Source organism: Acipenser ruthenus, chromosome 22 (genome assembly GCF_902713425.1).
Source record: "Acipenser ruthenus chromosome 22, fAciRut3.2 maternal haplotype, whole genome shotgun sequence".
Taxonomy (NCBI): domain Eukaryota; kingdom Metazoa; phylum Chordata; class Actinopteri; order Acipenseriformes; family Acipenseridae; genus Acipenser; species Acipenser ruthenus.
Window position 1 is genome coordinate 31403867 of NC_081210.1, and position 17152 is coordinate 31421018.

General features: G+C 46.6%; 1 protein-coding gene across 3 annotated transcripts; it reads right to left on the reverse strand.

Annotated features, from left to right (window-relative positions):
• Positions 1-815: 815 nt before the first annotated feature.
• LOC117431708 (probable ATP-dependent RNA helicase DDX46) lies at positions 816-16836 on the reverse strand. 3 transcript variants are annotated; one of them, XM_058996574.1, is made up of 25 exons: positions 16706-16836; positions 15926-15963; positions 14713-14886; positions 14529-14630; positions 14247-14337; positions 14054-14104; positions 13390-13555; positions 12139-12332; positions 11725-11838; positions 11389-11554; positions 10567-10687; positions 10220-10395; positions 9116-9237; positions 8645-8723; positions 8167-8249; positions 7795-7959; positions 7354-7516; positions 7016-7209; positions 6755-6892; positions 6471-6620; positions 5816-6034; positions 5385-5603; positions 4910-5054; positions 2231-2304; positions 816-1884 (listed from the first exon to the last, which is right to left on the reverse strand). In XM_058996574.1, the coding sequence occupies exons 2-25, from the start codon at positions 15958-15960 to the stop codon at positions 1837-1839; spliced, it is 3189 nt and encodes a 1062-aa protein (XP_058852557.1). In that variant the 5' UTR covers positions 15961-15963; positions 16706-16836; the 3' UTR covers positions 816-1836. The 3 variants fall into 3 exon arrangements, with proteins under 3 accessions (XP_058852557.1, XP_058852555.1, XP_058852556.1); XM_058996572.1 differs by lacking the exon at positions 15926-15963 and having other exon boundaries at positions 16706-16829; XM_058996573.1 differs by lacking the exons at positions 14054-14104; positions 15926-15963 and having other exon boundaries at positions 16706-16829.
• Between the last annotated feature and the right edge of the window lie 316 nt (positions 16837-17152).

Sequence of the window (17152 nt, forward strand, 5' to 3'; positions counted from 1 at the left end):
CATTCTGCATCTTCACATGTCATCATTACACTCGTCCAAACATTTGTCTTATTGAATTGGCTTCTTGAGTTTTACCTTATGGGCTGTTTTTGAAGTTATGGATGCATTGTGCATTATCATACGAAAAATCTTCCAAATCACATCACACTTCACAATACATATTTAAAGATGAAAAGGGCCACCCTGTGATGTTGTTTTAGATTTGTATTTTTTGCTCCCCATGGCGGATTGGTTGTTCTGTAATTTACACATTTTCTTTTGGTACTACTTCCTCAGTGAATAGCCCAGTCCCTGTGTGGTGGAAACACTGCTTTCTGTATCCCAGGGATCAGTTATACAAGCTACCGGATTACTTAGTACGTTATATTGCTTATCAAATTATTGCACACATACACAACAGACACACACCAAAGATGTAATAATTCTCAAATCAAGACTTTCATGAGAAATGTTTCTGCATGGGGTCCTGCTCGGCCACTTTGTGACAGGCGTCCCTTTTCTAAAGAGAGTCTGTGGTTCTGTAGCCCGATGCCTTTGTGCCAGGCGTCCCTTTTCTAAAGAGAGTTTGTGGTTCTGTAGCCCCGATGCCTTTGTGCCAGGCGTCCCTTTTCTAAAGAGAGTCTGTGGTTCTGTAGCCCGATGCCTTTGTTTCCAATCCCAGACGTTTCTTTTTCCACTGGTTTGCAGTGCTGGTTTGGACACTGGCAGAGATGACCAAGGCCTGTTCAACTTGCAGAGAAACAGGCTTTTACATTACTGGTAATGAAGTCCTGTCACACCCCAAGCTCATAGATTCCAACACACGGGGGCACGTGTTGACACATACTATGAATGCAGCCTTTATTAAAATCTGTATCTTAGAGATATAAAAAATAATTAATACAAAGAAAAAAAATACATAAATAACAGCACAGTTAAAAAAAAAAAAAGAAAGATAGGCAGACCCACTTTATTACATTTATGTAGAACATCTGAATTTAAACCTCCAGTGAGTGCTTGATCTGAATGTAAAACCTCACGAAACACTGAACGCCAAGAGTGAAGATGAATGAAGATGGTTCTACATAGTTTCACTTTAATTGTCATAGAAACTACAGCTGTATATACATCCCATTGTGTCGTTATTAGTTTTGTTTTCACTCTAGAAGAAGTCTTATAATAAAGTATGTTTTAAAATTAGGGTCAGTACAAGGGCAACTCAAACTTCTGACAAACAAAACCAAAAAGCACATGGACTGAAATTATCACATGAGAAATGCCAACTTAAACACAAATGTGATCATCAACGTACCCAAATCTTTCAGGTCTACAACATGCGCAAGACATACAACATACCAATTTCAATGCTCTTGTCTTACAGAAGGGCACCGTTTCAGCACAGTACTCTTAATAGGATGAAGACCAAGCTTTCTATAAAAACACTCGGATCTAAAATTCCATTCTAATTTAAGGGAGAAGTCCAATTCTATATTTTAATCCAAGAAATGAATTACTGCAAGAAACCAAACCACGGGATCGAGGACAGCTATTCCTCCACTGCTAAGCACTTCAAACGATGTATTTTAAACAAAGAAAAAAAAGTGGAATTTACAACAACTCAAACAGATTGAGCTGAGATGAGAAACGATAAACACACGTGTATAAACTCTCCTGGACAGGATCCTGTTATTACAAGCATGACCGTGAATCTACAGCTCCTGTAAAAACACAAAAGAAAAGTGCAGTCCATTCACATAGGAACACGAGAAGACAGAAACGCAGCGCTCTTCCATTCATGCGCCTGCACTCCCCGAGAAGACAGAAACGCAGCGCTCTTCCATTCATGCGCCTGCACTCCTACAAAACTTTGTATCTTCCCTTGCTGGTCGGCTGGTAAGAGTTTTGCTAGAAGAAAACAAAAAGAAAGAATAGTCTTGTTAGGTCTTGTTGAATAGTCTTGTTAGGTTTGCAAAATACGTTTTAGAAAATAATGAATCATTTAAACCTCAAACCATGGATGGCTCTGCTAAAGAAAGAAAGGGTGCATGTAAAATGAAATGTAACACAATGAGCAGAGAGCTTCTATTGAAATACCTCAGCCTCCAGGTAGAGTAACAAGGCTTGAAGTCTGTCCAAAACGGACTCACAGAACTGCAGTGAAAGCCATTTCTATCTTCAGTACAGAAACAGGATACAGAATGTTCTTTGAGAATTTCAACAAGAACAGCAACAGCAGTGCAGGCGTCCTTACCAGTCTGATGAGCTCTTCTTTAATAAGCCTGGAGATCTCTGCTTTAGCTTTCTGCACGGCCAGCTCGTTTGCACCTAGGGCGAGGAGTAACACTACTGTCAGGGCGAGGAGTAACACTACATACTGTCAGGGCAAGGAGTAACACTACTGTCAGGCTGAGGAGTAACACTACATACTGTCAGGGCGAGAAGTAACACTACTGTCAGGGCGAGGAGTAACACTAGATACTGTCAGGGCGAGGAGTAACACTACTGTCAGGCTGAGGAGTAACACTACATACTGTCAGGGCGAGAAGTAACACTACTGTCAGGGCGAGGAGTAACACTACTGTCAGGCTGAGGAGTAACACTACATACTGTCAGGGCGAGGAGTAACACTACTGTCAGGGCGAAGAGTAACACTACATACTGTCAGGGCGAGGAGTAACACTACATACTGTCAGGGCGAGAAGTAACACTACTGTCAGGGCGAGGAGTAACACTACATACTGTCAGGGCGAGAAGTAACACTACTGTCAGGGCGAGGAGTAACACTACTGTCAGGCTGAGGAGTAACACTACATACTGTCAGGGCGAGGAGTAACACTACTGTCAGGGCGAAGAGTAACACTACATACTGTCAGGGCGAGGAGTAACACTACATACTGTCAGGGCGAGAAGTAACACTACTGTCAGGGCGAGGAGTAACACTACATACTGTCAGGGCGAGGAGTAACACTACATACTGTCAGGGCGAGGAGTAACACTACATACTGTCAGGGCGAGAAGTAACACTACTGTCAGGGCGAGGAGTAACACTACTGTCAGGGCGAGGAGTAACACTACATACTGTCAGGGCGAGGAGTAACACTACATACTGTCAGGGCGAGAAGTAACACTACTGTCAGGGCGAGGAGTAACACTACTGTCAGGGCGAGGAGTAACACTACATACTGTCAGGGCGAGGAGTAACACTACATACTGTCAGGGCGAGGAGTAACACTACTGTCAGGGCGAGGAGTAACACTACTGTCAGGGCGAGGAGTAACACTACATACTGTCAGGGCGAGGAGTAACACTACATACTGTCAGGGCGAGGAGTAACACTACTGTCAGGGCGAGGAGTAACACTACTGTCAGGGCGAGGAGTAACACTACATACTGTCAGGGCGAGAAGTAACACTACATACTGTCAGGGCGAGAAGTAACACTACTGTCAGGGCGAGGAGTAACACTACTGTCAGGGCGAGGAGTAACACTACTGTCAGGGCGAGGAGTAACACTACTGTCAGGGCGAGGAGTAACACTACATACTGTCAGGGCGAGAAGTAACACTACATACTGTCAGGGCGAGAAGTAACACTACTGTCAGGGCGAGGAGTAACACTAGATACTGTCAGGGCGAGGAGTAACACTACTGTCAGGACGAGGAGTAACACTACATACTGTCAGGGCGAGGAGTAACACTACTGTCAGGACGAGGAGTAACACTACATACTGTCAGGGCGAGGAGTAACACTACATACTGTCAGGGCGAGGAGTAACACTACTGTCAGGGTGAAGAGTAACACTACATACTGTCAGGGCGAGAAGTAACACTACTGTCAGGACGAGGAGTAACACTACATACTGTCAGGGCGAGGAGTAACACTACTGTCAGGGCGAAGAGTAACACTACATACTGTCAGGGCAAGGAGTAACACTACATACTGTCAGGGCGAGGAGTAACACTACTGTCAGGGCGAGGAGTAACACTACATACTGTCAGGGCGAGGAGTAACACTACATACTGTCAGGGCGAGGAGTAACACTAGATACTGTCAGGGCGAGGAGTAACACTACATACTGTCAGGGCGAGAAGTAACACTACTGTCAGGACGAGGAGTAACACTACATACTGTCAGGGCGAGGAGTAACACTAGATACTGTCAGGGCGAGGAGTAACACTAGATACTGTCAGGGCGAGGAGTAACACTACTGTCAGGGCGAGGAGTAACACTACATACTGTCAGGGCGAGGAGTAACACTACATACTGTCAGGGCGAGCAGTAACACTACATACTGTCAGGGCGAGCAGTAACACTACATACTGCCAGGGCGAGGAGTAACACTACATACTGTCAGGGCGAGGAGTAACACTACATACTGTCAGGACGAGGAGTAACACTACTGTCAGATGTCATTATGGGATGATTCAGTGTCACAGCAAAACATGGGCCTGTTCCCCTGGTTGGATCCTGACTCCCCTTCCATCTCATCTTGTCAATGCTCTCAGATACAGATCCTTCGGTCACAAAGCACTGGCTATTACCCATTTATCATCATTGTACTCTCATTGCACTGCAGGATTTAACAAGCAAATCCAAGCTCCTTGCAGTTTAGTAATGGTGGTTAGGGAGCTCCATTTTCTAAAGCAGCTTGTACAGTGTATAATTATATATATATATATATATATATATATAATACAAATTACTCATGTTTTACTTGATGATGTCACATCTGTCTACTGCATGCAACTGAATTCCTCTGTTAATCTGAAAATGGGATGCATCAACTTTCACTCAGAAAAGCTTCCTATATACAAATCAACGGCACTGCATGCAAATGACCACTGTAGAAAACATGCATTCTGAAATGCAATGGATGAAATACAGCACTGTATTGAGGCACAGATGCATGAGAAAACGTGCTGATCACTTACTTTCGATGGCCAGATAGATCTTGCGCTCTCCTTCCTTCGGCTCCTTGCCTGGTGGGAAGTAAGTCCCTCGGATGGTAATGGCAGCCTCTGAATACTCGCCGATCCTCTGCAATGCCTCTTTGGAGGTGACCTTCCAGCGGGCAGTCTGCAAAAAACAGCAAAACAGACCCTCGGTGATCCTGCTTTGCACCCCACACAGGACAGACAGACACACACAGGACAGACACACACCATCACACACACACACAGGACAGACACACAGACAGACACACACCATCACACACACACTTTTGTAAATATATTCTACATTCAAGCTAAGAAATGTGAACTCACACTTAATACTCCAAAAGAGAAAAATGCAAGCAGAGTTCCACAGAACTGAAGAGGATATTACGTGAGGAACACCTAGACTCGTCATCCCAATACATCAAGCCCACAATGTGGAATCCCCGAGTGCAGTGAAGCTAAAGCTGACCTGGGGGAAGTCGTTGATCTCCAGCTCCTCCTCGTATCTCTTGAGGGTCTCGTTCTGTGCGCTCTCCTGTTTCTCCTCCTCCTGCTTCTCCACAGGGATGTAGTTCAGCTTGGCGTTGATCTTCTCAGCCAGCTGCTCCGCGATGGTCTTTGCAGAGACAGACTGTGGCTGAATGGTGCCTCCGCGCAGAACCGCATTTGTTGCTTGCTGCATCACATCCTAAGGATTAAAGCAATAGGGTTTGTACAGCAGAGACAGCACACACAAATCTGCACAGCTCCCCATGAGGAATTCCAAGAGGAGTTCCACAGTCGCTTACAGAAGCCCCTGGTTTTGCAAGGAAACACTCGTGCCATTCAGCTAATTTTATGCAAAACTAGCGCAGTAATGAAATGGAGCAATCCCAATGGAAATGTCTCCCTGCTACTCACCAGTGCTTCTGAACCCAGGTTCTTCTGGGCGTTGATCTTCAGTGCCAGTTTCTTGGCGATCTCCAGTTTCTCAGCGTTGCCAGCAGAGGGCACCAGCATGCTGGGCCCCCCCCCGCCGCCAGCAGGAGCGTTGGCCCCCCCTCCTCCACCCCCCCCTGGTGCGGCCATGTCCTTCACCCTCTTCTTCGAGTTGAACATACTCTCAATCTGCTCATCAATCTGGAGGAACATGCAGAGACAGCAGCTTCATAACCCTTACAAAACTTTTCTTCATTTGCAAATTGTGAACGCTTTAAAAGATTTAAACCTGGGAACCTTGGTATATCCACTCTAGATGAATTCATTGGTTTACCGATGAATCACTCTGAAACCATAGAAGACCATTTTAGAAGTTCTTCATCCAGTATGTAAATATAAAGCAGGTTTCCTTTGGTTACCAGAAAAGCTCAGTTCTAAAAATGCTGTTGGTGCAAATCCAGCATTACTGGTTCCCAAGGACCAGGAACCAGTGTTCCAACACAAAGATTGTGTTGTAGCGCTCAGTGAATTGTATTCCCAAATTGGTTTCTAGTGAGACGGTGGATCTTGTGAGCGTGTTTCCAGTTCTGGACAGCCCCTGCTCTAGCTGCCCCTCTCTGGGTGCCAGTATACTCACATCTAAAGCACCGTCCTCGTCGTCGGAGTCCTGCAGCCCCAGCGCAGCTTTCTGCAGCTTCTTCCTCTCGTTGGCCAGAGCGTGCTCCGTCTCGTCGAACTTGAAGCCCTTCCCAGAGAAGCCGCTGCTGCTCTTGATGCTCTTTCCCTCCTGTGAAATTCAGAGGAAACGGAACTGAAGCCCCTACAAAAACAGAGCCTCAGAACAGTCCACCCGATCAGAGGGCAGACAGCAAAGAATAATCACAGCCAGCATTTCAGAAACAAAGAGCTTTTCCTGCTTACAGCTTTCTGTTGATCCTTGAAGTTGTTCCACAGCTGCTCCAGTTGTGGAGGAACAGCGGCTCCCGACAGCTCCAGAGCCTTTATAATATCCACAGCGTAGCGAGCTTGGTCCTCCGTAATAAAGGTGTAGACAAACCCCTGCAACGCAACGCACCGTTACACAATGCCTTGAGCAGGGTCGGGAAAACAGGCATGTTAACAACAGGGTGAAGTGCAGATCCCCAAGCCAGTATGTGTGAAGACAGAAGTTAAAAGACTCACTTTATTCCCTGCTCTCCCAGTGCGGCCGGCTCGGTGCACATAATCCTCATAGTGATTGGGGCAGTTGTAGTTGATCACCAGGATCAGGTGCTTGACATCCAGCCCTCTGGCAGCGACCGAGGTTGCCACAAGCAGCCGACAGGCTCCATTCTTAAAGTCATTTATAATGCTATCTCGGTCATACTGGTCGATGCCTGACAGGGTTTAAAAAGAAAGCGTTATCTGGTTAAATAACTCGGGTATCATTGTTTTATCACAGCTGATTTTAAAAAGTACAACCATGTAAAACTGAAGGAGGAATCCCTTCCTAGGTAGAAATCAAGCTGGAGCCCCCTTACCTCCATGAAGGGACATGCAAGGGTACGAGGCCTTCATCAGATCCTTCAGCAGCCCATCCGCGTGCTCCTGTTTGTCTACAAATATTATAACAGAGCCCTTCTCCTGGTAGTGACCCAGCAGCTCCAGCAGCTTCAGGAACTTGTTCTCTTCCTCAAGGACAATCTGAAGAGGACAGTGTCCACATTACACAGCAGCACTGCCACAGACCCCTCCAGCACTGAACCCAGTGAAACATTCCTCTCCCCTACTGTACTGAAGAGTCACACAGCAGCACCGAACCCAGTGAAACATTCCTCTCCCCTGCTGTACTGAAGTCACATTATTAAAAACAGACCCAGACAATCCAGCACTATGAATAAGCAGCCCAACGTTCTCAAGACTGATCCAGTGAAACACGGACGGTGTGCAACATTACTCAGGGAGTGCTTTTACAAACATACCACATGCTGCTCCACATCCGAGCACACAATGCTTCTGCCTCCCACTTGCACCTCCACAGGTTTGGATAATATCCTCCGAGCGAGGGCCTCCATGGCTCTGGGGAACGTGGCTGAGAACATCACTGTCTGCCGGTCGGGACGGATGTTGTCGACAATGCGCATGACCTGAAAGAGCGGAGAAGCACACGAGTGAGGTCAGCCTCAGCCCTTCCTCTCTGCACAGACTGCTGACTGTTACAACTGCAGCCACAGCTTCACCAGACAAGGCAAGCAAGAAATATTCAAGAGACTTCAAATCAACAGAAAACTGTCACAAAGTACAGAAGGCAGGTGAATCTGGAATCAGTTTGGTTTTAATCTGCAGAGTCTCACCTGCGGTTCAAAACCCATGTCAAACATCCTGTCAGCTTCATCTATCACAACGTAGGTGACTCTGCGCAGGTTTGTGACTCGACCTACAAAACAGTGAGAGAAACAAGAGAATTAGCATGAGCCACAGCGAACACACAAACACACTATCCAGAGCCTGCAGCGAACACAAACACACACAACCCAGAGCCTGCAGCGAGGACACAAACACACACAACCTAGAGCCTGCAGCGAGGACACAAACACACACAACCCAGAGCCTGCAGCGCTGCAGCGAGGTACCGTGTCCGAGACCACAGACACATGTAACCTGCGCTCAAATCAGACCTCCTGAAACATGAGGCCTCAACAGTGCTGCACAACACACATCAGCCCTTTCCACGTCTGCATAGGAAACATTTCACAGTACGTTTCACTGGAACTCCTTATTCTAACATTAATCCAATATGTGCTATAATAGAACACTCAAGCATTTCCTCACCATTATTAGCTCCCAACATGTCAATCATGCGCCCGGGCGTGCACACAATGATCTCAGCTCCTCTCTTCAGCTCTGCAATCTGAAACAAATAGAATTGGACTGTGAGGCAGGTTTATTGAAGACCACCCTGAGACTTGGAGCACTATCTATCAGCAGTGTGGAGTAGTGGTTAGGGCTCTGGACTCTTGACCGGAGGGTTGTGGGTTCAATCCCCAGTGGGGGACACTGCTGTTGTACCCTTGAGCAAGGTACTTTACCTAGATTGCTCCAGTAATAACCCAACTGTATAAATGGGTAATTGTATGTAAAAATAATGTGATATCTGTAAAATGTGAAATAATGTATAATGTGATATGTTGTAACAATTGTAAGGTCGCCCTGGATAAGGGCGTCTGCTAAGAAATAAATAATAATAAATAATAATAATAATAATCATCATCAGTCTATACACACACACACACACACACACACCTGTTCACTGATTCCTGTGCCTCCGTACACACACACCACCCTGAGACCCAGAGGCTTGGAGCACTTCTTGCACTCTTTAGTAATCTGAAGGGCCAGTTCTCGAGTCGGGGTCATGATGACAGCTAAGAAACAGAAGACAGAAGACAAATCAATCAGAGCCGTTGCTTACAAACGATATTTTACAAAAGTCAATTTAAACACTAAATCATCACAGGAAACACACTGCCTTTGAGACCAGCACAGTCAAACTGCCTTTCTGAACACACTGCCTTCTGAGACCAGCACAGTCAAACTGCCTTTCTGAACACACTGCCTTCTGAGTCCAGCACAGTCAAACTGCCTTTCTGAACACACTGCCTTTGAGACCAGCACAGTCAAACTGCCTTTCTGAACACACTGCCTTTGAGACCAGCACAGTCAAACTGCCTTTCTGAACACACTGCCTTCTGGAGACCAGCACAGTCAAACTGCCTTTCTGAACACACTGCCTTCTGAGTCCAGCACAGTCAAACTGCCTTTCTGAACACACTGCCTTTTGAGACCAGCACAGTCAAACTGCCTTTCTGAACACACTGCCTTCTGAGACCAGCACAGTCAAACTGCCTTTCTGAACACACTGCCTTCTGAGACCAGCACAGTCAAACTGCCTTTCTGAACACACTGCCTTTGAGAGCAGCACAGTCAAACTGCCTTTCTGAACACACTGCCTTCTGAGTCCAGCACAGTCAAACTGCCTTTCTGAACACACTGCCTTCTGGAGACCAGCACAGTCAAACTGCCTTTCTGAACACACTGCCTTCTGAGACCAGCACAGTCAAACTGCCTTTCTGAACACACTGCCTTCTGAGACCAGCACAGTCAAACTGCCTTTCTGAACACACTGCCTTCTGAGTCCAGCACAGTCAAACTGCCTTTCTGAACACACTGCCTTTGAGAGCAGCACAGTCAAACTGCCTTTCTGAACACACTGCCTTTGAGAGCAGCACAGTCAAACTGCCTTTCTGAACACACTGCCTTTGAGAGCAGCACAGTCAATGTGTTTTCTATTTCAATAAAAAGACGTATTCCAGTGGTCATGCCCTCACCCGCCACGCCCAGACTCACCAATCGGACCCTCCGCCTCCTCCAAAGGTCTCTGGTCCATGATGTGTCGGAACATGGGCAGCAGGAAGGCGATGGTCTTGCCACTGCCAGTTTTAGCAATCCCAATCAGATCCCTGCCACACATGATGGCAGGAATGGCCTGGGCTTGGATCGGTGTCGGTTTGTCATAGTTTTGTCTAGGAGTAAAACAATATAAAATAAGAGTCACACCCAACACAATTCAAAAGCAAAGCGTTTTGAAGACAGTTTCACTGGTCTCTTTTTTCCTTTCCTGCAGGAGCTTCCGGATAAATAGGAGAATTTGAGTATTTAGAACCTGGACATACCAGGTACTTCTCTTCTCTTACTTTTTAAGAGCGCTTAAAATCTTCATGGAGATGCCACACTGCACCCAGGTCTTGATTGGTTTGGGGCAGCCTTTACCCTTCACTGTAATTCCTTCCAATTCCAACCGGTAGACATGGACGTCTGCAGACATAAAGCAAAGCAGACATCAATTTCAAAATCCTCCTCAAAGAAAAATGACACTCCTAGTTCTTACTCGAACAACCCTCAGAACAGGAAGTGTAAGCTAACGTTTAGCACCACTGTGACGGCTGGTTTGAATTCTTTACCTTCAGCTTGTTTCAATGGATTCTGCGGAGGACACTTGAACAACGTAAACATCCAAATCTTTTCTTAGCACTTGCATTGTAGAAACACACCAACCAGCCAATCTGTATGGAATCCATGCTGTGCTATTGCTACTGTACGGTCAATAGTAAATGTGTTCACCTGCATCTTTAAGACTGCACTCCAATGAGTTAAGTGTCTGATATGAGAAGACAACTCACCTTCCAGACTCATTCTAGCCAGCTCAGCAAAACACAACATGCTGTTCAAGACTCACCTTCCAGACTCATTCTAGCCAGCTCAGCAACACACACCATGCTGTTCAAGACTCACCTTCCAGACTCATTCTAGCCAGCTCAGCAACACACACCATGCTGTTCAAGACTCACCTTCCAGACTCATTCTAGCCAGCTCAGCAAAACACACCATGCTGTTCAAGACTCACCTTCCAGACTCATTCTAGCCAGCTCAGCCACACACAACATGCTGTTCAAGACTCACCTTCCAGACTCATTCTAGCCAGCTCAGCCACACACAACATGCTGTTCAAGACTCACCTTCCGGACTCATTCTAGCCAGCTCAGGAACCTCGACATAGAAGTTCTTGCGGTACGGCTCATACTCGATCTTCTGATGGTCCACAGGTTCCAGCAGCTTCCTCTGTTTCGACTGATACCCAGTGAGTGCAGTCTGAAGATCAACCTCCTCCTCTTCAGAGGAGTACTGGACCATTCAAAATGAGAACACCACTGATTAGATCAACCTCCTGGTACTGGACCATTCAAATACACACACACACACACACACACACACACAGGTGTATATAAACTTGGCATCTTTAAGAAGAGGCATGGTTTGGAGAACTGGTTTCATCTGGTTTAAAGCTCACTTGCCTCCATTGCATCCTGGTCGTTCTCCATCAGCTCCCCTTTCTTCTTCTCAGAATCAGAAGATGCTTTTTTGGTCGTTAATACAGTCATCACTTTGGTTACTGTTGTACCACTCTTCTGTGTAAATTAAATCAATTGGGGGGAAAAAAACAAACAAAAACAATACAGTCAAAAAATCCTTCACACACAATCTACAGATAATGAAACGTGAAAGTGCCGTGTGCTGGACAGATTGAAATGTGTGTCAGATCTAAGAAGGAGCTTCAAGGAGGGATGCTGCTCCTGCAAGTACAGTACCTTAGCTAATGCAGATAAACATGTTCTGCAACCTCAGGGGTACCTTTGAGACGAAGCACAGGCCACATGGCTTGAGCAGCCTGCTGGTCATTCTCCTTCTGCACCATCACAGCTTCTTACCTTGTCGTTTGCACCCTTCATGCTGCCCATGTTGAACTTCTTCACCTCCTCCTTCACCTCCTCCATGTAGGCGTCTAGCGTGTCCTGCTCATCATCCACAGCCTCCATGCTTTCTGCCTCTGCCTCTACCTCTTCTTCTGCCTCTGCCTCTGCCTCTTCCTCTGGAGCTACTGCCACCCCATCCTCATCATCATCTAAACAGGGAGGAGGACAAGGCAGGTCTGGTCTGAGGATCTGCAATACTACTGTATCAAACAGGGAGAATCTGTGCTCCCTGCACCCTCATCACAACCTTAATCCCAAAGCAGACCTGGTCTGAGGATCTGCAATACTACTGTATCAAACAGGGAGAATCTGTGCTCCCTGCACCCTCGTCACAACCTTAATCCCAAAGCAGACCTGGTCTGAGGATCTGCAATACTACTGTATCAAACAGAGAGAATCTGTGCTCCCTGCACCCTCATCACAACCTTAATCCCAAAGCAGACCTGGTCTGAGGATCTGCAATACTACTGTATCAAACAGGGAGAATCTGTGCTCCCTGCACCCTCGTCACAACCTTAATCCCAAAGCAGACCTGGTCTGAGGATCTGCAATACTACTGTATCAAACAGAGAGAATCTGTGCTCCCTGCACCCTCATCACAACCTTAATCCCAAAGCAGACCTGGTCTGAGGATCTGCAATACTACTGTATCAAACAGGGAGAATCTGTGCTCCCTGCACCCTCGTCACAACCTTAATCCCAAAGCAGACCTGGTCTGAGGATCTGCAATACTACTGTATCAAACAGAGAGAATCTGTGCTCCCTGCACCCTCATCACAACCTTAATCCCAAAGCAGACCTGGTCTGAGGATCTGCAATACTACTGTATCAAACAGGGAGAATCTGTGCTCCCTGCACCCTCGTCACAACCTTAATCCCAAAGCAGACCTGGTCTGAGGATCTGCAATACTACTGTATCAAACAGAGAGAATCTGTGCTCCCTGCACCCTCATCACAACCTTAATCCCAAAGCAGACCTGGTCTGAGGATCTGCAATACTACTGTATCAAACAGGGAGAATCTGTGCACCCTGCACCCTCATCACAACCTTAATCCCTAAGCACTTTTACATTATAAATCAAGTTTTAACTGCGTTGGTTATGAGATGTGCTGTAGTACTAAATTCCCAGATTTTACAAGAACGAAGCGTCTTTTTGAATTACTAGCTGTCTGCAAGCCCTGTTTGAGACGAGCTCTCTGCTTTACCATCGTCATCCTCAAGACTCCACTTCTTTCCCTGCTTCATCTCCTCCAGCTCCCTCTTCAGCTCCCCGATGTTTTCCATTGCTTTCTTCCGCTGCTCTTCTCTCCATTTCTCCACTCGCTCTTTCCTTTTCCTCATCTCCTCCTCCAGCTTATTCTGGTCAAAGTTCTGTTTTGAACAGTAGAAAATGTTTTCAGTGCATTGCAATGAAGGACATGCTTTCAACCAGGTTCTTTATTATTTCATTGAACCCCTGCTGAAGCAAGGCTCTGGACTGTTCAATTGAATCACAAAGGGTCCCAGACTGAGAGTACCACTGCTTACATTAACACAGCAGCTGGTCTGACACACAGCCGAACAGCAAACACAAGCCACCACCCCAAGTGTTCAATTCAGAGAGGAGTCTCACTGCCCTTGGAATTCACAGCATTACTTTTACTGTATTACAACCTGTTTGTTTTACTACATCAGACCTGTGGCTGCATGTAAAGCCATTACAATGGGACCCAGACACAGTGAAGCACCACGTATCTCTCACCAGATCTGACCCGAGGAAACCGAGCTGAACAGTGTGAAGTGCAAAGCTGGTACAGTAAACAGTGCTCCCCCACAGAGGCATGGACGGGACATTTGGAAGATTTAAAGAACATGTTTGCATTTGCTCACCTCATCAGGCTGACGTTCTGTCGTCGCATCCTTTGTCCTAACTTCAAACACCTTAATGAGCACAATACAAAACTCTATTCTAATACAAACTGCAATTCTAGCATGCCCTGCAAGACGTCTACAACTAGTAAAATGATCAAACTTTTACACTACAGGCAAAATGTAAACGTCTAAAAGCAAAACATGAACTTACAGCTTCATCCTTTTCGTCCTCTTTTTCCTCTTTTATTTTCTTCTTTTCAGCAGAGGCCTCTGCGCTGTCATTTTTCTCCTTGGATTTTGATCTGTAGTCGAGCAGAATAGAGATTGATGCCAGACATTAATACAATGTGTTTACTGCACAAGGCAGGCATACAGAAATACAGCCTTCGCAGGACTTTAGAAGAGTCTGTTCAGCAGGCGAATGTTTTAGTTTGTGTCTTCATCACTGGCGCAAGCCATCGCAGGCACCACAGACAATGCCTCAGTGCCGTACCCGTCATCGGTCTTCCTGCTCTTGCTGGGGCTGGTGGAGCGTGACCTCCGACCCCTGCGGTCCCGACTGCGAGAGCGCCTCCTCTCCCGGCTGCGAGAGCGTCTAGGAGGAAGAGGGCAGAGTCTCAGTACATAGCACAGAATAATAATGTAAAACAGAAACATGCGTTGCACAGCACTCTCACCTGACTCTCTTCCTCTCCCTGGACCGGGATCTCCTCCTCTCTCTGCTGTGACTCCTCTCTCTCCTGCGCTCTCGCTCTCTGCTCCTGGAGCGGACGCGCTCATCACGCTTCACACGCTTCTCTGGAGAGCGGCTCCCCGACCGGCCCCTCGAGGCCGAGCGCTTCCGGTAGTGCCTGCAAGCGAGCACAGGGGGTACTGAAGCAGGCAGCGAGCACAGGGGGTACTGAAGCAGGCAGCGAGCACAGGGGGTACTGAAGCAGGCAGCGAGCACAGGGGGTACTGAAGCAGGCAGCGAGCACAGGGGGTACTGAAGCAGGCAGCGAGCACAGGGGGTACTGAACCAGGCAGCGAGCACAGGGGGTACTGAAGCAGGCAGCGAGCACAGGGGGTACTGAACCAGGCAGCGAGCACAGGGGGTACTGAAGCAGGCAGCGAGCACAGGGGGTACTGAACCAGGCAGCGAGCACAGGGGGTACTGAACCAGGCAGCGAGCACAGGGGTACTGAACCACGCACGTGAAACAGGGAAGCCCCCTCATTCACCCAATCTAGGGGTGAGAGCAAGGACTGGCATACACACAACTACATTGTAGCATGGTGTCATATAACAGCACATGTTGGTAACAGCTATAAAACAAGATAACTCAATTTCATACAGTAGCATGCGCTATTGTAACATCTTGTAGAACACTACAAAGTCAGAAGCATGCAGCATGTGTATGCCACCCATAAGAACTGTATTGACGTTTGAACCATTCCAGTATTTGCTGTGAGTTTAATTAGTCACAGCTGAGCCTCACTGGGGAAGCCATCAGAACAAGCTCAGAAGTGCTGTACAATCACAGTGAAATCTGGGATGGCTCAAGCTGCAATATGGGTCTCTTATTTCCATCCCTGTAATTGGGTTATATTATTACTTCTTATTGCAGATCGTAAGTCATTCAGCTACAGAATACAATGATACAGGTAAACCAAACCAAGCGCTGGGGATACACCCTTCTGGAATGAGTGCACCACTGTGGGTCATCGCACCAGACACACACACACACACACACACACACACACACACAGAAAATGCCACGCACACGTACATGCACACTGGCACACCCACACACAGAAACACACGCACACAGAAACAGACACTGACACTCGCACACACACACAGGGTTACCATTCCCACAGGGGTCACACATAAGAATGCCGCAGTAATTACCTCAATGCTGGGTTTTTCAACTGCTTTTTCTTCATGTTCTGCAGGAGCAATACACAACTATTTCACACATCAATGCAAACATACTCCAATGCCTTAGAAAAGTCAGAGTATTTTGATAACTGTTTCACAGATGAAATCGTTTCCAGGTTATGCACAGTGTTTTGGAGCATGCTTTCGATTATTTGTTTTTATTTGTGTACAACCTGAGGCTCTGGTCAAACCTGTCTATTGTGAATGGTTAGGGTATATTTATAACAGTGTCTTGGATTACGTTGTCGGGTTTTGTTTTATGACAAGATCAAACATCTGATTCATTGTCAACTCTATGCAGGCTTTCTGTAGCACGTTCTGGTTGAACTTCCTTAGTGGAAGTACCAACAGTAAGCAGCGCTTTCGATGACGTCCACAGCTCAGCTCAGATCTGATCAAGCTTGAGTCGGTGTTGTGAGAACGGCTTTTCCAGGAGTAGGCTTCCCTTCTCTGGATCAGTTTTTATCAATGATGCGGATTCTGCGACACGGCAGCTATTTAAACCATGCAATACTGTTAGTACTTTTTAGTAGCATCGACTATAAATACACTTGGACCACAACAATGAAGGGCGAGACAGAAATGCAACTAAATCATTTTGCTAACAGAACTGAAGTGAAGCATGCATGCTTTGTTAAAGTGCCCATGAGGGCCTACTGTAAAGTTTACTCCAGAAAAACCTTACCGCAAAAAACAACAACAACAAAACCGTACCAGTAGCGACACAGGAAACACATGCATCCTCCTTACCTGGACTCTCTCCCCATACTCGTGTTAATTAAAAAAAGGAATCGGACTCCCAAATGTGGTATTGCTGCTCGTATATTTTTCTTGTGCAAACACAAACTTCCTGGCGGGGAAACGAGAATGCCGCATCCAAGATAAGACCGCTCCGTTGTCATTACAGCGCAGTTTCTCTGGTTGAGCCTCTAGCGGTCGGAGGTAGAAATCGCACTTTACCTCGATGAACGTGGTCAAGCGACAAAATGAACACGAATAGGTGTATCTGTAGCACAAGCAAACGTGTCTGCTCATACAGCGTACATACACGCACACGCAGAGAGAGAAAATACCATAAAAAGAAACTCACAATCAGTCATATTTATTTGAATAAATGTTTTGAAATTTAGGATTTAGGGGTCTCAGTGTGTGTGTGTGTGTGTGTGTGTGGAGGGGGGGTCTCAGTGTGTATGTGTG